Source organism: Ambystoma mexicanum, chromosome 3q, assembly GCF_040938575.1.
Source record: "Ambystoma mexicanum isolate Mex_15411 chromosome 3q, UKY_AmexF1_1, whole genome shotgun sequence".
In the NCBI taxonomy this organism is placed as follows: domain Eukaryota; kingdom Metazoa; phylum Chordata; class Amphibia; order Caudata; family Ambystomatidae; genus Ambystoma; species Ambystoma mexicanum.
In genome coordinates this window covers 762,229,821-762,252,565 of record NC_090926.1, presented here as the reverse complement: position 1 = coordinate 762,252,565, position 22,745 = coordinate 762,229,821, and the positions used below count along the sequence as shown (strand labels likewise).

The 22,745-nt window shown below is 44.6% G+C and overlaps 1 protein-coding gene across 2 annotated transcripts in view; it reads left to right on the top strand.

The window, feature by feature from the left end:
- Window positions 1-22,745, top strand: part of SAP30BP (SAP30 binding protein) — a 574,361-nt gene that overhangs the window by 169,492 nt on the left and 382,124 nt on the right. Inside the window, exon 3 of one of the 2 annotated variants that reach the window (XM_069654761.1) lies at window positions 8,978-9,025. The exons of the other annotated variant lie outside the window; for it this stretch is intronic. Coding sequence (XP_069510862.1) covers window positions 8,978-9,025 — 48 coding nt within the window. The remainder of the gene's footprint in view (window positions 1-8,977; window positions 9,026-22,745) is intronic. 2 annotated transcript variants of the gene reach the window in all.

The window sequence follows — 22,745 nt, the reverse complement described above, 5'->3', positions numbered from 1 at the left end:
CAGGTAAGCTGGAGGATAGCGACTTTAAAAATGTGTACTCCTTAAGCTGTATTCTGAAGGACATGATGGGATTGGGCAGATGTTCTCGAGTAAAGTTTGACCTGTGTCAATATCCATTAGTAGCCGGAACATAGTGAGACTTAATTGGTGTCTCCCAGCCACCAGGCTGCTTGTGTGTGCATCCTGGAGTAGTGGGGTCATTAGTAAGGTATTCCAAAACATTGTCACCTAGCCAATTTGGATGCTGTATATACTGGTGTCACCCATAAACTTTATATTGTTTTGCAGACCATCAATTGTCTCTGCGCCCTCCCCTTAGTTATGATGGGGACATGGACTGCATTCTACCTGCTCAATGCAGCCCAAAGCCGCATAAGTATTGGATGTAACTGATGGGAAGTTGTCAGTATGCCAGCATAGTTGTGGCTGTAATCGCTCTACTGGGGTCCAAAAGAAGACTATATGTTTGTCTTTTCACGGTGAAGGCATGATTGCTGCCCTGACAGACGAGCACAACTCGAGGGCAGTAGGAGGTCCGACCTATAAAACATTACATGTCTTGTAAGCCTCTTTCTAAGACACTTCAAGGGCATGGTTCTCCTTCAAGGATACTGTAATGAATCATTGAAAATAACTTCGTGGTAGTCCAGGCAAGTTTGTTGTTTGCAATTTTATTATTAAAGATAAAAGGGTGGTCCGTGTCTCTTGTCCTTGAGTTTCTTTAAGCTTCTCTTGTGTTTTTGAAGGGTTAAACGGGCATCTTTCATTGTGTGGATGTTTGCTTCGGGTACTTGGTGACAGCCGTTTGTCTCTTTCAGGGTTCACAGTCATATTGATGGGGTGGGGCGCATTAAACTTTGAGGTCTCTGTCGGGTCAACGTCTCTTACCTAGCTCAGTTATGCACAGGGTAAGCGTTTCACTATGTACAGGATTTCAGGGATCACACGCTTTGGATAGAATCAAAACTCGACTATGTCAGGATTACCAGGCTTGCCTCTCGTGAGGGGCGTGCAGATTTAACATGGGTTCCCCCACCCTCTAATCTAGATAGCCCTTTTACACAGGCGCTCTCCAATGTGTCTGGTTTCTGGATGTTTTTGGAGTGCACAGCAAGATCGTCTGTGGATAGAGGTTCCCTCTCCTCTTAGGGCTACCACTGCTTCTTCCTCCGTTTGTAGACCTGCTCCTTTTTATACCCCTCACCCCGAGCTCCACCTGGATGCTATGGCCTTAAGTATGGCCTGATTCAGATTAGACTTTGCGTTTGGCCCATGTCACACAAGGGAATCCAAAGTGGTAAAGCTTGGGTGGGCAAAGGCTTAGTGTGCGGGACGTGTGTATATTTTTTTTTAATATAAATGGTTTCATTACTTTCTACAATCACGTAGACAGTTTGGAACTTGCAGTTAGAATATACTCATTTATTTGACCTGAGTTTCTAGGAAGGCAATGACTCAAGTTGGCCTCCGTCTAGGAGTAAATAAATGTGTACGTTGTTGTTGAATGTTGCTTACTGCCACTTGCGGGACTTCAATAGACTGCAGGCTAGTCTTGCTCTGCTTAATGTCCTTTTTTGAAAAGTATCCTTAACGTGTGGAGGAGCAGATACTCCTCGCATTTTCCCTCTATTTTGAGATTATTGTTGCTCAAAACATTCTAAGGATGGTATTCTCCCTTTTTGCCTTTGCATTTTTGGCTGTCCCAAATGGGTTTTATTGCTCACGGAAACGGAACCGCTATTGGACCACATTCATGCAGTATCGTGCGGCAGTTCCAACGGTGAAGAAGGGCGGATTGGAAAAAAAATCCTTCTACGTTTGGATAGTCGTGGATTTCCTCGCTCCCCAGCACTCAACTAGATCTTATTTTTTCCCTGTTTGCATTCTGGTGGTTGTGAATACTTTTTTAGAATTGCAGATAAAAGAAAATTGACTGAATGGGCTAAACTCTCCTGATATGCGTCTATTCGAGATCATGAACACGAGTGTTCTTTATACTTTTAATTTTTATTTAATTTTGCATTTATATAGCGCTACGAACCCTCATGCATCTGAGCGCTGCTTATTATTTCCCACGGTGTGTGGTGCTCATTTATCAACCTCAGAAGGATGAAAGGCTGAGTTTGGCCCTGCCGGGATTCGAACCTGCATCAAAGCGAGCGCTCTACTCGCTGTGCTATCTGACCGTTTACTATAATAAAAGTGCATCATGTATACTGTCATACCAGGGTTGACCAAGAAAAATCGAATCCATTACGTTGGGTTTTTTCTAGAATGTGCAGCACAATGAAATGGAGGATGAACAAGCAGGGAAAATTAAAGTTGGTGGACTGAAAGGCAATCCTGTTAACTAGTGAGGGATGTGGGTATTGAAACGAATGATCAAGTTGTCGCTAAACAAGAATTGGCAGATCCAATAGATTTGGCTCCGGCAGTTCACTGCATTTTAAATGAGTAGGCACGTGTTTGTGTTTCCCCCATAAAGAATGACCCAGCCCAAAGAACACCCAAGCTGAAATACCAGTTATGACGGTGAGCTGTTGGCTTCTGCTGAAGGTTGAATGCTTTTGATCTCTATGCCACCCAGAAAAGTTTCAATGTTCCAACACACCCTTGCCAGTGTTTATGCAAAGTACAGCAGAACAGTGTACTGTAACCCATAACAATTTTTACTACAGGGCTAAAGGTAGCACTGTAGCACTCAAATAGAATACAGGCACATGAAATGTGTCCACATGTAAGAAAGCATGTACTGTGGATAATTGTTTGCTTCAAGATGAGAATATTGTGCAGTGCAGAGACTGGTCCAATTTACCAGTCCTGTCCAAGGGAAGCGGGTATAACCATTCTTTTAAGGGTACTAGTTTTCACTGCACAAAATGTGAGAAACGGTCGACCAAGAATGAACAAAAGCTCAAATAGCCTGTTTCATGGGCTGTGGCCCACTTGAGGGAGTCACTCACACTTTAGCTCTCGGCACATTTAACTGAGAACATCCATTTGCATACGAGTCTGAACAACAGAGCAAAGTGAAAAACAGTCCAGGAGGTCTGTTTTTATTCATCCACCCCACTTGATAGTCTATCTGCCCTGCCCCATATGTGTTGATCCATTGTCACGTCTCCTGCCCTTTCCGGGGACCTAGTTCCACTACTGTGTGTGCTACAGTTTTACCTATGCTGGACAGCCATTGTAGTTCTCCAAATATATCGCTTTTTTTTATCTTGTCTTCTTTCTCGTTCTTCTTTTTGTTTGTCTTGGCCATGCTGTCATTTTTCTCATGCTCGCAACTTCTCTGCAGTCTTTTGTCAGCCGGTTCTGAAGGGGCTCCCTTCAGTGAAGCTATTCTTTTCGTGGGAAGCTGGCAGAGTGACTGTTATTTAATGTGTATTATTCGGCGAGTTCCTTGCGCATTGTCTGTAGTGGAAATGTTGGCTTTGCATTTGAAGCAATCTAAACCTATCTGGCTTTGTTGGTAAATGCAAAGACTGGTGTCTAACGTACTGCACAGTTTTGTGCCAGGGACATCAGCTGCCCAAGCCCTGAAGTATGCACAGGACTGTGCGTTGCATTAGGAAGACCTGGAGTCCAGTGATATGGCACAGCCTTCATTATGCTTACCTGTAGATGGAAAAGCTGGCCTGTGAAACGCAATAAAGGGTTCTTCACCCCTCCCTCTCGCTGCCAAAGTCCGTCCTGAGGTGGAGTCCAACTGCTGTTACTCTGTGTGCAAACTGCACTTGGGAATATCTCTTGTGTTCTGTTGATACTTCTGTAGATGTAGAAGGCTATAGCTTGGATGTTGACTCCAGTCTCTGTAGTGCCTCGGGATGCATACCATATTTGCCTTAATCTGGAGTTTGTGGTCTGAGGCAGGGCTGGAAGGGGCTGGGACGTAAGTTATTCATCATGTCTCTGAATCTCTAGTTATGTTGTTTGATATGCGTATAATGCCTAATGCCATTGGTTTGGCCTCGAAGCGCTGTGGTGGATGAACGCCTCTCGGAAGACAGTAGTCTGAGTAGACGTGTAAATGTATGGAGCGGTACAATGCGTGCGTACATTTGGTGCCAAATTGGTGATAAAGCAGAGAATGACTAGGTTTAAAGAAATTGGTTTTGTCATTCAGCACATATTGCAAAGGCATAAGGAAGAGTTATGTGTCGGAGGCTGACAGCTGGGCCATATTTTTTGTGGGATTCCGCTGTATTCAATGGGTTGCAGCATGAGGGAGGCTGAGGGTGATGTATGAAGCCTGCCAATCCCAATGTCAACTGTCTACAGTTGAGGGCTCGGCTGTATGCTGTATGCAGGACACCTGCCTTGATGGCTAACATGCTTTCAACATGAAAATCACATGCACTAGTGTAAGGTTATAAGTTATTGACATAGTTTGGGTACTACCTTTTTTTTTTTCTTTCTTTTTTTTTTTAATGACTATTTTTTTACGAATACACTTTGCTGAAAAAAATCATCAAAGTTTAGGGGGGGGTGGGAAAGGCAGATAAGGGTTTTGGGGGGACAGAAACTGTTAAAAATAGGTGGGGGGACGGTGCGTGGGTGCCTGGGGGGGAGAGGGGAATCGCCAAGAATAATGAACAAATATGTCAATGACTATTTTAAGCAAAATGTATTCGTAAAAACAAGTAGTAAAAATTATTGCTGATGATATGACATAGAAACATAGTTTGTGTTCTCATATAGTGCTTCATGATGGATTCCTCGCTGTTGAGATGAATTTTCAGAATGAGCCCTGTGAGAGGCCACTCTGTTCTTGTGAACAGGGAAAGACACCAATGGCTAGCCAAACTGTCTGGATAGTGTGACTGAGCAGCAAGGCTTAGACTTAGATAGTGAAGGTTTTATTTAAGCACACACAGAGCACTCTTAGTAATACAAGTAATGCAGAATGTATACACATTCACTGCTACTAAAGTAAAAATCACTGGTGTGCTCTAAGATTACTAACTTCACTTTTAGAATACAGTTTAGATCAATTTCAGAATACTGTAGGAGATTAAAGCAAGTGAATACAAAGAACCACGCAAGTAACCATCCATTATTAACTAATATGTTGGAAATTATGAAGTTGGAAACGCCATACAAATCATTGGACTATAAATTACTTAAACTTAAAAGTCCTGCTCTAGCTAGAAGGATGGGTCCTAGTGATCTGAGTCAATGTAGTTCTCTTCAGAAGGCTACGAGTCTTTAAGTGGCTGAGAAACTCAGACTGCCTGTTACCCTTTTTTAACTCTTGTTCACAGTTGGCTGACAATTGGTGAAACATTCTTAGCATGCCCTCTCCCAATCCAGCCACCTTTGGGGAAGCCCTGAGGATTGAGGGTCCGTGACCAAAGCGCCACTGCTCAGTCAGGTAAGGGGGAGGTAGGGTTAGGCTTTACACCCATTAATCCTTATGGAGAAATGCTTAATCCTTATGGGCATGTTTACTCACTTCCCCCTCCCCCTGTACTCCTAATCACTAGGACGACCATAGAAGCTCCTGAACTTGCTGGGTTCTCTTTTCTCGTACCTTGTCTTCTGTGAGGGAGGTTCAGGGGTCTTTGTTGCAGAGGTCACTTCTGGCATTATGCTTTTTGAGTTCTGTGCTCCGATAGATTGGTTCTGGATGCTGGAAAACTGAACATCTTTTCTGGACTGAATAATGGACCACCATTACAGCGGTTACCTCCAAGAACCCCCAGGACACGATGGGATGGTGCACCATTTGTTAAACTCAAATATACAACTAGATTTAAAGTATCATGCCGCTGAAACAGTGGGTACAAAGTGACCCAGACTAGGACACTAGACAAAAGGACACCTTCCCCCACACCCTCCCAGAGACCCCAGATCAAGGTGGAGACAAAAATGTCTTCAGCTTGTGTCCGAAGTCCAGAAGATTTTAATTTCCCCGCATATTATCAGTCAGAAACCCGGCCATGCAGAAGCAAAGCGCAACCTTCTCCAGGGGACATACCGACAAAGTTTGGCACTAATAAAGTTGGTAGTCCCACAGTGCAGGGATCAATGCACCATGCAGAGTGCCTTAAATTGGATCTGCTCCTCTATTGGCAGCCAATGTAGTGATTTGCCGAGCCGGGGTGATTTGATCTCTCTGACCTGGCTTCCAAAGCACCTTTCTGCAGCATTCTGGATTCTTTGAAGTTTGCTGGGCGCTATTTTGGGTAGGCCTAAGTATATTGCATTGTAGAAACCAAGTCTGCTAGAAATAAAAGCATTTATGATCTGGATTTTATGAGAGAAAACAAACAAATCGGGTGTCTTTTAGGGACCAAAGATGAAAAAAACAAGCGCTGGAACTTGAGAGATTTGACTCTCTAAAGACAGACGGCTTTACCATGGATGACCCAGTGCTGGCCCTCTTCACTTGGCAAGTGCCCAAACCAGTGCTGGAAAATAAAAACTTTGGTTGAACTCATCAACCAAAGTTTTTATTTTCCAGCACTTGTTTGGGCACTTGCCAAGTGAAGAGGGCCAGCACTGGGTCATCCATGGTAAAGCCGCCTGATTCACATGATTGCTTAGCCCAGGACTAGCCAGGGGGGCAGAACTTATCATCATTTCTGTTTTGTGGGCATTAAATGTAAGCCTGTTTTGATGCATCCACGTACTGACCTGTTCCAAACACGTCTTCACCCTGCCACCAAGGTGATCTGCATCCTCACTTACTTGAAATCTTATCTGTGTCACCTCCGAAAAATAGAGCTTGATACATGCTGAGCTAATAAGATGTGCTAATAAGATGAAGGCAGCTACCAGCTATGGATAGTTGGAAGAAATTGTGACAGTTAACCCTCGTGGTGGAAACAAACTGGTCCTGCAAGGCACTTCTTTGTGGCGGAGAGTTGCAACTGCAGGGGGTTGCTTCTCGTTTCGTAAGTCTAGGATCTGTAGTGTCCAAAAGCTTAACTCAGGCTGTTGACTGATGCAACGAGATCGAGTCCAGGAGGAAGCTAGTCTTTCCACATGATGGTCCCATGAAACTTCAGAAGGCTTCCAAAGGCAGGAATCTGTACTGATTACTCCCACTGGTCCGGAGTTTGAAGCACCTTCTTGAGATTGGGAGCAGGGCTTCACTGGTACTGGCTGGCTTCCAGCAACGAGGTTCAGCTGTTCAGTGGGATGCTCCTCTTCGTAAGGGTCATTGCTCCAACGACTGTCTTTGGAGTGGTTGCAGGAGTCCCTCTTTTATCCAGGATTTGAGCTGGAGTACCCCTGAGTCCACTAATGGTAAGGATCTGCACCATTGAAGCTGGCGGGAGCTATCCAATTCTTGACAGCCTCTGGCCAACACATTTGCCCATCAATTGACTGACCCAGCCTCCACATCCGGCCACACATAGACCCCCACTTTGCCCAGTGAAAATAGATTTTTTTCCTCTGGAAAGGGCTTTCCATATATGGCAATTCCAACTCTTCGAGATCGGGAAGAAGGCCAAACAACAAGGTGGACAAAGGACAGGCAAAAAATCTTCTGGCACAGCTGTTTTAGAGTAAATGGTACTCTAACATTAAGCTGTAAATGCAAAAGGGCATGAGACAATAAAAACAGACTGTATATTAATATGCGCTGCCTCCAGGCCGTCTTGGACACATCGAGTTAGTAACCATAAAGTTACGATGACGGTGTCCCTATCACACTTCACTGTAAGGTGGTGTGTGCAGGAAAAATAAACATAGAAATTTACTATGGCGAAAGAGTTCTCCTGCACTGATGGCAATAGGAACTGATCAGTTCCCCCAAAACAGATGAGCTCAGCAAGGCCAATGAAGTAAAAATGCTTTACTGGCTTCCAAAAGTAAGAATGGGGTTCCCAATGATGTCTATGGAGGTAAAGCAGCAAACAGAAAATCTTTCCTTCTACTCATGCTTCTAAGCATGTATTAACCAGTTATATTACCCAATTTAATTGTACTGACTTCATCGTCCTTTGAAAGATGAAGGACTGAGCAGCCCTGCTGCCTGATTAAAAACTTGCAGACTCACTGTCTGAGGCAAACACTTAACGTTTGAGCTTACCACCCAAATGTTCTAAAGAGCATTGAGATATTTGGATCTGGCAGTGCCTAGCCATGCCAAGTATGTGTACTTTACTGTCTGAATTGTTTAGTATGAACTGTGAAAATAAATTGTCCCGTCCCCATGCTTGTTGCCAGAGAACCTTTCGCATGGTAAGGATTAAGGACTCCTGCAAAGTTTCCAGGAGTGCGCAGTTTGCTGTGGACTTGTTTTCTTTTTCAAATCATATGTTGAAGTCTCCCAGTATGAATAGGTTGTTGTGGTGGGTTGATACCATGGCGGCTGCATCCGCTAGTTTTGCTGCAAATTTAGGGTTGTAAAGTCCTAAAGTACCAGGATCACGATGGTGAGTAATTTATATTAAATAATAATTCTATGTTCTGTAAGAGGTTTGAAGCTGGCGTGTTGCCTACCATGGCCTGTTCCCTGCTTTCTCAGTCCTTTCCCTCCTGTGAATGTTGGCCCGGTCATTATTTCCCTGCAGTTTTGGCCGGCCTTGTTAACTGCATGAACAGTACCCAGCTTACATTTGCTGCTCTTGCTAGTTAATTTATTTTTAGGCAGGTTTTAGGATTTAACGTTAGTCATTTGGCGTGGGATTGCAGTAAATATGCGATTGCCTTTATCATACCCAAGCTTCATAGAGCAGTCCCTTGCCCGTAGAAGTGTCTTGATAATAGTAAGTAAAGTGTAGGAAGTATTACTTCGAGGTGTCTTTGTCCTGTTTGAATATGTGTTTTCAAACGAGCTGCTTGTCAGAATGAGCTGCTTGTCAGAATGAAGCCTCTGCAGGCATTGGCCAAGGGCTTACCGGAGCACATCATGGCAGGGTGGTGGCCCTAGTTATGGCTATCGAGCAAAGCCCCTTGCCGTGCATGTACCAACTGCCTGAGCCTGCTGGGCTTAATCTTCTAACTTCTTGTTTTGTAGGAAGAGGAAGATTCTGTGACTGAGAACCCCGAGGCTGGTGAACTGAAGGTACTTGGGCCAGTTCCCCGAGAATGGGGTAACCTGCACCTTTTAAATGGGGAACCAGGGTTCTTCACAGCATGGCTCAGTTTGTGCAAGTGTTTGTCGTATCCCTTTCAGCCCACATAACCACCACAGATCCGATGGAGCAGGACACCAAGTACTTGCAAATTGCCTGGATTCTACTCGGGGCTTTAAGTGGGTAGGGGCTCCACCATGGCAGGCTCTAAACGGAGCTTTGCTGGGATTCCACAAACAATCTGATTTCTCTGCACACCTAAGTCATGGAAAAGAGGAGTGACAATGGCGCTCTTCCCCAGTAGATGTTCCTTTTCGGCTATGTTTAGAATCCCATGATTTACAGACATTTGGAGTAAATTTTGATTTCGAACACTCAGAAGGAAACATCTAGAAAATAAATGGTTTGATTTTTGTAAAATCTATTCAAATCTCTCAATGATTTAATACAATAAATACACAATCATTGGATTTCCTTCAAAAGATGTATGAGATTGGAATCTACATTGACACATTTTGATTTTATTTTGATTTTCTATTGGAATATTTTGATTTTAGTCGATTTTATTTTCCTGTAAATAAACTATATTATATCTGTTTAACAATGCTTTTGAAGTAGAGTTAACCCCTTTCATTCGAGGTAATAAAACTCGGCCGTGTCCGTTTGGCCACTTATTTAATTTAATTACAGCTCGGGTTTTAAACGTTTCCATGGCTACTTATGATCTGAGACGGCCCTAGACACTTCTCCCATGCCAAATATTGTTTTGCGATTTGTTGTGCACCCTCGCCCTCGATTTCTTCCCAAGCACTGGTTCCACCGAAGCACTCGTACAGAGACCCTTCTCGTTCAACCAGGTTGCAGACTTGCATCGGGTGTCTTGTTCCATTGGCTGTGATGTGACACTGCCTTTTGACTTGGAAGAAGTTCTGTTCACAGTTTTCTTGTGCATTCTCTTATTTGATGATAGGTTTAAAGGGGGTTAACTTGGCACAAGTTTGGCACGTTTGAGCTGCAACTCCTTGACATAGCTTTAACCTTTTGTTGAAGCGTTGTGGCTTGCGAGTCGCTAACTGTATGCGTATGTCTACGTTTTTGCTGAAAGTTTTCCTGTATATATGGCCTTGAATTGATGCACATATCCACAGTAATGAGTCTTTTATTCCCTTCCTGGTGTATATGCATCAAAACATTGATGCAGAGAAGTGAAAGGGTGTTGAATTTCAATCCTTCATTTGTCTGTCCTTCTACTTAGGTTGAGTCCTCCTCTGTCAGTCCTAGTTCTTTATTACACTACCTCTTTCACCGCCATTTTCCTTTTATTACAGTCCTGTGTCACAGTCCTTGTCCTAGACTTCCAATGCATTCAAAGGTTCCTTGACCCAGGCCAAACATCCTAACATCCAAGCATAACACATTTTTCAACTCTGGGCTCCAGGTTGCCGCATAGCCGTATCCAATAGGCAAGAGGGTAATATGATCAGTGATGGGGCACCTCCTGGTCTGTAGGCGTAGGGGTTGTGTCAGAGTTCCTTTAAAAAATGAAAAGAGGCTCCTAAGGAAAGAATTTATAGCTACTGTGGAATATGGTGCACAGCCCCATACTTCAGCACCATATATAGCCGACATGACAAGGGCCTGTGCAGTGGAATTTCTTCTAAACTTACTATTGAACGTTGCCAGTCGATTAGCATATTTTATTGCCACTACTTTCTGCCTTCGGCCCATATCCTGCTCTATTTTCAAAGTAAGATACTAGCTCCAAACATGATATTTAGATAGCGACTATACACCACGTGTTTCAAAGCGCTTCAAGGCAAGGGAGGGAACAAGGGAAAATACAATAACATTCTTACAGGCCATGAACAGTAAGGGTGTGAAACTATCTTACTCAGCCTGACGACATTTCAGATAGTGCAAGAGCTAAGATATAGCTAAGGAAGGGAGGGGGGAGAGTGGGAAGGAAATGGAAACAGACGGGGGACTACCGTACTAGGCCTGATGATATTTCTGGTAGAGCCGGAGAAAAACAAAAGGTGAGGTAGAGTGGTGCAGAAAGGGAGGGGAGGAACAAAACAAGCGACTATCGTACTAGGCCTGACGACATTTCAGATAGTGCTGGAGGAAAAAAACAAGTAAGGGAAGGGGGAGGAGACAGAGGAGATTGCTATCATACTAGGTCCAGGGACAATTCTGATTAAGTGCATAAAAGAAAGTAAGGGGAGGAGATAGGAAAAGGGAGAGGAGGAGAGAACAGAGTAAGCAGTCAAAAAGAGTGGAGAAACAAGAGCGGAGACCGAATACAATTGCAGAAGTCATTAGTAACGCATAATGTTGCAAGCCAGGTTACAAGATGAAGATGGGAACAGCATGATTCGGGGCCACCATGATGTAAAGGAAGTCCAGCATGAGAGTTGAGAAAGGGTGACAAACTGTGAATCAATGAAGTACATAAAAGTAAAATCCAGCATTGGCCACAAGACGGTGAAACCATGAAGACAGACTCCTGCAGGAGGGGGAACAGGGGGAGCAGGGTAGAAGAATCGAGCAAAACAGGCAACACCTGTGTGCGGGAAGGGTGGGGGGTACAAGGGAACATCACAGGAGGACCAGAGGGGGTGGGGATGGCCTGTGGGAAACAGGAATTGCCCTTTTCTTTGTCTGCCCTTCACTTCGGACGAGGGACGCCCTTGATCTAAGAGTTAAGAGCAGAAAGGAAGAGGCAGGGCTAAGAAGGTGGGTGGTGCTTAGTCCAGGCAACCTGGATCCACTTGCACCTGCTCCCCATCTGCAAAGGAAAAGAGGCTGGAGGGCTCCTTGAGTAGGGAAAGAGTGGCAACCAGGAGGGGGGGGGGGGCTTGCTAAGTAGAGAAAGAGCGGCAACTAGGAAGGCACCAGGTGGGCAGAGTTTGATAAGTGGGGGAAAAAGAGCAGCAACCAGGAAGGCACCAGGTGGGCGGGGCTTGGGGGGGAAAAAGAGAATCTACCATTTACACAAAAACTCCTCTTGGTGCATTTAGGTGTGGCCTGTCACCATTGTTTTGTTATACTTCATGACCCGCTTTTTGCGAATGTAATTCCAAAAGGTGTCCAGTAGTTTATACTTTGCTATTTCTGTGTGAGTGGGTGGCATGGTGTCGTCTGAAATTAGCAAGCAGCATAATGCCCTGGCCTCTCACCCTGGATACATCAGGTTGCTGGCCAACCAGAAACTCCTTTGAATCATTCTGTAACAGGCTAAATGGAGTGGAAGCCAATACACACTGCTGTCGACGCCTATCCTGAAATTCAGGCCGTATCTGCCTCTTCCCGGTTTACTATTCCCTCTAGTATCTCCACATACCCTTCCCCCAGGCCTTCCCTACTCAGTGACTCCCATAACTCCGTCTTCAGATCTCTATACAGGGTTCTTTCTTTTTTCCGTGAGCTCATTTGGGAGTGTGGTGCATTGTCGAGGTGGACTTGGTGCAAGAGAAGGCTACGAAAGAATCAAAAAGTGAATGGAGAGTTTGTAAGCAGACTAGCTCATGAAAGCATAAAATGGGATGTAATGTTGCAGTATAACTGCTAAATTCCAATACAACTCCCAGTCTACCCTAACCTGCATATGGATGCGTGTGGCATTTCTACATTTTGCAAACTGGACCCTCTTGGTTTGCAGGGTTTCAGTTATGCATGGAACTCGAGCTCTGTCTTGAAGTGTGAAGCTTGCTGCCAATGACTGAGTAGAGCAGATGCTTCAGTTGTCACTGAGGTACATAAAACATGATTGCATATTAAATGTTTCTCAGCCGCGGAGGGGTATATTGTCTTAATGCTATTGGATCTTCCTTACAGCCATTAAATCTAGCATTTGCAAAAATGTGGGGGGCGCTCTACTGAGAATGAACCCTGGAAAATAACCTGCTCTATAAGACCGTTCTCACTCTGGAAAGTCTACAACCATGTTTTAGCTCACTTTACCTTACCAGAGGAGAAATATCTGTTTGCATATCAGCATGGTCCCACCCTCAAGTGCAGTCTAGAACTGAATTTCTAGGTAATTGCCCTCAAACGCTCTGGTGCCAGCTTCCCTAGACACATGCTTCTGCCTTGTTTGACAGCGTCATTGAGGTGTGATTGTGTTAATGTTCACCCCTGAGCACAGCCAGCAATTGGCCCATATATGTACTACCCTCACTAACTTATGGTGAACTCCCACGTTTTTCATAATGTGTTCTTAGTTCAGTCTCTCACATTATGCATAGCATTCTGGGTTTCACCCTAAGTGTTAGGGTAATTGGGGGTGATCCAGCCGTGGATCCCCCCCTGCTCTGTTTTCTAGGAATCTAGGAAGTCTGCTACACCTCACTGATGATGCTCAATAGGCAGAAATACTTTTTTGCGGTAGCTGGTTGTACTCTTGACTGCCCTTGTGGGTGGTGTGAGGGGTCAATAATGTGAGGCTGAGAACTGTTGTAGTTTTCTCAGCATTTGACATTTTATTGTGAAATAGGAATTGCAAAGAACCCCTAACTGAGCCTACTCTACCAGGGGATTCCCTACTCATCTTGGATCTATGGGAAAATCTCCTAGCATACACAAAACTGTCCCTCACGCTGAATAACAAAACCATCAAAAAAACAACATAAATGAAAGATTACCAAATAACCAGTGTCTTGGATGACCTCTACTTGTCCTGGGTAGATTGCGTTCCCCAGGAATGTCCAAAGTCAATTTCTTCCAAGGAAAATGAAGTCTTACATCAGTTCAAAAAGAAACAAAAGTTCAATAAAATTAAAGTCCACTGGTAGTTCTTTGTTTGTTGAAAAGTTCACTTCCCAGGTTCCACAAAGAAAACCGCACCAATGGTAATTCTGGATAACCTTCCAGGATAGAATGGATAAAGTTCAAAACAAAAGTACCACTTCTGCTTTAGTATTACTTCTTCTGTACCCTCTGCAGTGTCTTTAATATAACTTGTCAGGATGCTTCTTCTAAGGGGTTGCTTTCTCCTTGGCAACTACCTTCTGCCAGTGATACTGTGAAAGTGGTCTCCTTGTCTCCGTCTACTACTTCAACTAAGTTCAAATAGAAATGTTATGACACAATTATAGACAACCACAGTTCTACTGCTTCTGCTGCAACTTGATACTTTGAAAAATATATAAGGCAATTTAGAGAAGACTCTTTGACCTCTACAGGTAGGCAAGACACTCTTCTTTCCTGTATCATATGAAAGGGAAGCCCCTTTGCCTCTTCTTCCTGTCTTACAGCTACCACAAACATCTGTCTTGACTTCTAGACTGCTTCTCTCTCATCTTCACCAGTCCCAGCTTCACAGATTGTTTAGTTCTTGTAAACAAGCACCCAGCTCCCTTCCCTAACTTTATGCACACCTTCCGGCTTCCAGTAGTTACCCCAAAGCTGTATTGCCACTCTTCCAGCTTTGGATAACCTTGTCACCCTTGTATCAGAGGACTCTGGGTTGAAAACAGCTTCAACAAATTCAATGATCTGTGTTCGGGTCTTAATTGGGCTGGTGTCGCCTTTAGAAAGTATCTTCCTACTGGCGTGGGTAATGCTTGTTCATTTCGGGACTTCAGCAACTTCTACATCTACTTGATGATTGTTTGAATGTTACAAGAGGTAGGTTTCACTTTAGAAACTGATTAGGTGCACGTGATCTCTCTGATGTAAAATGTCGACTTAAAGCCTTGTGTTCCCTTTTGTTCGTGCAGCGTTCTGCTTTAACGTGGATCTGGAAACGCATACATGCAACTTCTCTTTGATGTTGAACAGTCTGGTAACACTTCGGGAAAGTCAGCTTCTACTTTTTTAAATGCTTTCTGACAACATTCTCCCTCTTAATAGGAGACACTCGACCACTCCGGTACTAGTTTAAATGCAACAAAGGAAAAAAATAAAGGTTTTCTTTCTACGCAAGCACTTTACTTGTGCCGAATAAGTATCCGATACAATTCCCTTTGTGGTAATTGACTTCCCACAAACAACTTTACTCAATTCTACTTACACCTTTATTCAGCTGGTTACAGTTACCGGCAAGGAGTTTCGTGTGCTTTGGAGTATGGAGCTTCGTTCACCAGCTACAAAGTCACAGCGGGTGCAGGTTGCTTCCACTTCCTGACTTTTTCCTTTGCTTCTACTGCTACGGGCACTCTTGGGATCCACACCCCTCTGCAGCAGGGGGTGTCTCTTATACGCCTCAACAATGTAGAGTCTTCCCTTCTTGAGCTTCCCCCTACTTGCTTCTGCACACGGCCCTCGGGTGGGTGCACAATTTCAGCTCTGCATTCACAGCAATTGGGCACACCTGGAAAGACTGCTAGTTTCTCCCAGTCTTTTGCAATGCTAACACAGCCAAACAGGGTTTGTGAGCACAGGACCACCTCAGAGCCTGCAGGTGGAATCTGCCCTTCCCTTGCTCCGGTGTCCCTTCTGTGGTCAGACTTTCTAGTGAACTTCTTAGTGAACTGCCAGCCTCGTGCTTTGCTTCTTCTGCTACTGACCTTCCGGCTCTTGCTCCAGCTTCTTTCTACTGCTCCTTCCTGCTGCAGCCTTTTATGCCTCTCTGGTGAAGCAATTGGATTCAGGTGCAGTCCGTTAGAGTTATTTGCCTGACACTGCCAGCTTGTCCTTTACCTTTAATGTCTCTTCAGCCCTCTGCTTCGTCTCAGTCCCCTGAAGGATTCTGGGAAATGTTCCTTTTAAGGAAATTAGGTTTTCCTACTTATTCATTATTTTTTTCAAATTGATATTTATTGGCATTTTCATAATCGGAACAAAACATGGAACAAAATACCCCAACTCCTCCCCTTCCTCCCCCCTCCCCAACCCAAGGTTCGAGAGCAGTCCAATGTTGCAGCGCTTCCCCAGAAGAGCAATTCCCGCCAACTCCCCATCCCCCCTCCCCCCAGTGAGCCCCTGTAGGATGGGCTGAACAAAATTGTTATGCCCCTTCATGTGTCTGCTTTGCCGGGGGCGTCTATTATGCCCAGGAGCTGCATGCTCCGAGGGCACCATCTCTGCCTTGTACCATCCACCAGATATGACAGTAGATGCCCAGTCTGACCTGAATCTCAGATGCTCTCCCTGTGTTGAGTATGTAAGCCACTCAAGTGCCAACAAGTTCCACATCTTTGCCTCCCATTCATGGTCCTGTGGAGGGTCCTTTGCTTTCCATCTACGAGCTAGAACCATTGCTGCGGCCATCATCATTATTGCGTAGAGCTTGCAGTCAGCCTTGGTCTTACTTGATGCCAGAGTCCCCCCAAGCCCAGTATCGCAAGACCTTTGTTACCCCCGTGATTAAGGCCCAGAATTTGGTTGAGTGCGTCCCAGATCCCCGCCCAATAATTCTCGACTTTTGGACACTCCCTCCATATGTGCTCCCAAGTACCCACTGCGCCGCATTCTCGCCAGCAAAGAGGGGAGGTCTCAGGGTACATTCTGTGAAGTTTGGAGGGGGTCAAATGGTACTACGTGAGCAACTTTAGCCACATCTCCCTTATTTGAAGGGATCTGGTTAGTTTTGGTATCTGCTTCCATAACCAACTCCAGTCATTATCCTCAGTTGCGGGCCCGGTAGCTAGTTCCCAATTCTTCATGTAGGACCGCAGTGGAGGATCCTCTCCTGCCTTAATGTGCCTTTAAATGGCTGTAATCAAGTGCTTGTCCCCCGATTCCCTGCTGAGGTACCTTTTGAAGGGGGTTAGTTGTCGAGTTGCGGCTTGCTTTAGGATGGATGGCTGAGCCAATGCCTACGTTGGCAGTAGCGAAACCTTTCCCTTTCACCCAGCGTTAAATCTGTCTTGCACTGTTCAAACTGCTTTACCTAAACTCCCCCACAAACATAACCCGTAACATCCGGCAACCACCCCCCACCCTTCCCCAATACCAAGCTTGAAATGCAGTAGTGTTGTTTCCAGGGGTGAACTGTGGGTTAGTGAATAAGGGGGTGTAGGACGATGGATGCGATGTTAGGTGGGCCTGCTGCACCGCCTCATCCCAGGTATGGGCCACCAGGGCTAGGATTGCACTACTATACATCCGAACTTGCCTGTCCTTATTAATTTTTTTAACAAGGATTTTATTTCCCCTGATGTTTGAGAGTATGTAGGGTTAATCTTTTTAGGGACAGATGGGACAGGAAAGGCCACATTTCTGTCATTCCAATTGCCATACTCTTGGTGTTGGGGAGGACATGGGATTTTAGGAGTACGAAAGGCCTGATCTTTGGACAGAATACCTTGTTTGATTACACCCTTGGAGTTTACCCTTCCGTCCTTAGTAGGAGGTCGAGATATATAAAAATGACAATAAGTAATTTCCTACTTTAACCCAGTCTAAAGAGCATCTCTCTTAAGCAGAAAAATACTGTGTCTCATCCTGCGAAGTCTCCCTACTGCCCTGGGCCTTGTCTCCACACAGGTGATCTTTCCGCAGTACCACCCCCAGGATTGGGATCAGGAAGTGTCTGCCCTCCCCTGGCCACCTGGCTTTGGGCAGGGTTTTAGTGGGGTATCCGCAGGATTCTCCACAGTGGGCCCTGGCTGATATGCATATTGTATTCCCAGTGAAATGTGCCAAATGCTAAAACAGGATTCACTCTCCCAAGTGGGCCACAGCCCATAGAATAGGATATTTGAGCTTTGGTTTGTTCTTGGTTGACAAGTTTCTCACTCTTTGTGTAGTTATAGCTATGATATTTAAATGAATGTTGATGCCCTCTTTGCCTGGGCATGCTTGTCTCTGTACCGCATAATAATCTAATATTGCTGCAAAACGTTATCAATCAGTACATGCTTTCTTACACGTGGCCCCATATTTCATGTGTCTGCATTCGATTTCCGAGTACTTGGTCCCCTGTACTGAAATGATTGTTACGGGTTGCACCGTTATGTTTTACGTTGGTTAAAACACTGGCAATTTGGACTTAAAGATGTTTTTTAACATTAATGTTATGCTGAGTTGTGCAGAGATCCAAAATATGTAATGGGCCTTCATAGCAGGCTGTGAAAGCTGCAGTTTGTGTGCCTCATTTGTTTATTTAAAAGGTAAAGTGTTTAATAAGCCAGCACAGGCTAACGGCTCACCCAATAAGTCACGTGGTGAATTGCATTTCAGCTTGTTTGTTCTTTCAGCTGGGACCATTCTTTTTGGGGCCAACGCAAATTCTGTAAAATGCAGTGAACTGCTTGAACCCCATATTTGCTTTGCCATGTTACTTTACAGATGGCTTGATAATTGGTTTCAATACCAACATCCCTCACTAGGTGGCAGGATTGCCTTTTTAGTCTGCCAACTTTTTAATTTTCCTTGCTTGTTCATCCCCATACTTTTACGAATAACAACGTTCATTTCAGATATGTAATTTGCAGTGCCCGGTTTCTAGTTCCATGAAAGGCGCTGAAAAGGATTGAATATAGTTAATCATTTTGCCACCTGAATGTAAATATTTGGCTAAATTATTTAAATTATAGAAGTATACATTTCTTCAAAACATTAGGTCATTAATTCTAGAGAAAATCACTGCAAACTCATGTGGGCGTATCTTTCTAGGTTGGGTGGTGCATACTATGTTTTTGGCGAGGGAAAATAAACGTAATTGATGTACTTTTTGGTAATGTGGAGAATAATTGCGTGCAGCTGAGCTGAAACCCACCCACCCACTCACCCTCGAACAATCCAAAGACCTTCCTAATGGACCCGAAGTTGCACCCTTGGAACTAAATGCACTATCCACTGTGCGCAGTCTACCAGTCCTGGGCAATACCCACTAATCCCTTACTATTGCGCCCGAGTTTAAGACCCAAAGTCCTGCGCAGCAACCTTGTTGCTGCATACCTGCAATTGTTGGGCGAATAAGAGCGGGGAACAAAACCACTAATGTACTCCAGAAATATGCCCTAATCCAATCGCATGATACCCTATACCCACTATTTAGCTTACTTGCATAGACTATCCTTACCCTGCATGTAACCTAACTGTGTAAATTAGCCACTTCCGCACTTATCCTCTGTGTGTGTAGGTAGCCAGATTCTGCATCTAGTCTAATAGAATAGCTAAGCCTTATGATCACTGAGACAGGCATTCTAATTCCTGTATCCGGATCGGTTGACTGAGATGAACCGGATGCGGTAGAAAATGCACTGCTATTCGATAGACTAATTGGGGGAGGAATTGTATCACACTCAGATGATTATTTAAGGGTGAGGAGTGTGTCACACCGGGATGTATTGCAATGGATGGGAGATAAGCCACGCGTGGTTTGGCTGGTAGACCAGAGAAGCGTATCGTACTTGGATGGAGTTTTGAGGATGGAAAGTGTCTTGCTTCAATGAGCGGTTCGGGATGGGAGGTATCATACTTTGCTGAATTGCCTGGGTTAGGAAATGATTGGTGTGTCGCACCTGGATGGATTGTTGGGGGTGGGAAGTGTATCGTGATTGGATGGATTGTTGGGGGGGTGGGTGGTGTGTTGTGCTTGGGTGGTTTGTTGGGGTGGGGAGTGTCACACGTGGATGATTGTTGGGGTGGGAATTGTATTACTACTAACTAACCATACTAAAAACCCAACATTCTGCATATTCTGCTTCAAACTCTGAACTAAACACAACCATACCTGTACCGCACCATAAACTGTGTGCACTTCACAACACCCAACATGAAATCCAATCTTGCACAACCAGACCTCAACACCACATGATGGCTACCGACTGAAAATGCACCAACGCTCAGCGACCGGTTTCTCTGAACTGAAGCTGCCAACAGAACATCAACGCCCTCTTGCTCTTCTCCCTCTCAACCCCACTAACAAACCAATCCCCTCACATTGCTGATCCGCCAGAGCGCCAGGAGACCATGCAATTGCGACAGTGCGGAGTACAAGACTCATTAACATTAACTTGCGCCCCTGAAGACAATAGATTCCTGAGGCCGGGTTGTTACAAACTGTACTGATATGTTTTATCAAAGGAGTAAACTTCTCTGGCTGGCTCTGAGCAACCATCCCTGATTGATGTCAGTTAGTGACATTTTCAGGCAGTACAGCAGAGCTGTACCCACTGGGTAAACCTACAGGGCAACTTTTCCAAAATCCAGCAGTGAGGTCCTGCAGCAGAAAATAGGTTTCTATGGTTGACCTATTTGAACATGGCTTGGATTTCCAGAGGCAGAACCAGTTCACCAGCCAGTGTGACGAAGTATGTGAATCCAAGTTTTGAAACTTAGCTGAACACCCTTTGCCATAGAAGTTTGTACGTGGTGTCCCACTGATGGGGGTAAATGCAACCTTCCTTGCTTGACCCACATTGGCAATAAAACTGGAGGCAGTGCTCTAATAATTTGTTGTGTCAAAGAAGACACTCGCCTGGTGACAAAGTGAGCAATCCTGCTAAGCAAACTATAAAACCCTTGACTAACTCTTGGCTGAAAAAATGACCGCCACCTTGAGCAATCCGACTTCAAACTTTCCAAAGTGAATCCAGATCCGGTGCTCCCTTATTCTGCCTCGACTGGAGTAGCTGGGACGAAGTTTCCATGTTTGGTGCAAGCAAGCAGAGGGCAGCCCGTTTCTCAGCAAGAGGACTTGCGCAAACAGATGACCTGCAGCTGCAAAGCTGAACCAATATGGACATCTCCAGGATACCAGATCCAGGTTCCCTCCCCTGTATAACCCAAGACCATTGTTGCCTGGTGCCACAACCCTTTAGTGCCCATACTCCTCCCGAGGGAATTGCTGGGATCCCCCCCCCCCCCCCCTCTTTCATTATCACAGTACCCCTGCAATGTTGAACAGCACTCCTGTGGCCTCTCAACAGGGCCAGAATGTGTATCTTGAATTCGTGCTACTGCAATAATGACATCCTGGGGCTGGCGTGCACTTGTGTGCAGGCCTGGACTCTGCTCCTCGTTCCCGCCAGCTTCTTGATGTACTGTTGCCACTTTATCCTTATCATGGAGGAATTCCACCAAATGTTCTTCTGCTCTCGTTCCCTCCCCCATAGTGTCAACGATCGGGTTAGCTGAGTCCTCAGTCTGGGGACTGGACCGAAGCAAACCTGAACTCTCTTCCATGCAAGGACCACCACAGACCCTGAGATCAGGATTTGAAAGCTTTAGTCATAGCTTTAAACATAGTCTAGCATCATGGGCAGGCAGGAACTCTGCCTTTGTCGTGTAATATGGTCCTATTATAGAACGTTCCTCAGTGGGCTGACCCCAGCCCGAGGCTTACAACATGTCCAAATATATGAAGTGTGTTTCTGAACGAACAAAGGCATTCTATAGCACATGACCCAGGGGGCTCCTGTAACAGGTTCGTCCTTCACTGGTATGTAACTAGACGACAGGGTTTAGCCATTAACAATGGAATGCAGGTTACTTCTCAAGGGCACCAGTCACCCCGAGGCATCATGTAGACACAGTCCACTGTCCCCGTAGTCAGACTGCACCCTGTGTCAACTGAACAGATCGACTGCATAAGAAAAGTTAAATACTTCTAATAATTTCAGTCGACACATTCCCCCGCTTTCTCCTCCTTTCTTTTGTAATCCCCTCATATGGTTGGACATAGGTAGCGTCTTGGCAACTGCTCTCGTACATGTTTCCAACAGGATCCTGGAGCATGTGACACATGTGCAGAAACATAGCCCTAGGCATATCTGTAGAACTACCCACTTCATTAAGCATTGGTGCCAGGGGAGCCGACTTATGAAATTCCCGGGGGGTGCCCAGATATAGGAAGTGACATCACCAGCGGTTATGACCGCATTTGAAGAAGGTGGTCTTTATCTCTCTATACACCACCGAAACGTCAACTTTGCTGCGCCCCATGCGCACGTGCACAATCACCTGTGACCTGAGGACGTGGTTTTTAACGCTTTCCAGCGGAAGGCGCAGGACATCATTTCAGCCTGCTGTATAATCTCCATGGTTTTTGTCTCATTAAAAAGCAACTATACACATCGTTCTTAGTTTTGTTGCACAACTTTTCAGTTTCTTACTTTCTGCCTGAATTTGGCTTGATGCACAGGATTTTTGTCTGTTGCGCAATTTCTCAGTTGGCTTTTCTATGTGTTTACATGAAAAAAGGCCTGCATTAAATGGTCACCTTTGTTACAACTAAATTCACTAACCATACTTTTGATTTAGCAAGGGCCAGTTAGCTGAAGTTTGCTTTTCGCCCAATTTAGTTAAAATAATTATCAGAACAAGAATTTCTTGTTTTAACTTGGATAGATAAAGACTTTTATCAGACCAAGTGCTTTTGGTTAATCTGTTTGTCTCTGTTTTCTTTTTATTTTCTAATAACACAATGTATTGTTTATACTTTTGAAAATTGTGACAATTTTCCTCATTTGTCAAGTTAGCAAGTGGCTACATTTATGTTCACCTTTATAAATAAAAAAATATATGTAATTTTCTTCGCACATGTGTTGAGTTTCTTATGCCAGCTAAGGGCACTACTGCGGTTTAGTATGACTGGTGATATAAGTTCATATGTAAACTGAATGATTTGTTCTGTTTCAGCTATTAGATGAATAGGTACTGTTAGCGCTTCAAATTATTTTATAAATTTGGCCACACGGGAACTCCCTTTGTTGTATGTTAGCTTCTTGTACATGTTTCCATAAGGATACTGGAGCATGTAACACATGTGCAGAAACATAGCCCTAGGCATATCTGTAGAACTACCCACTTCATTAA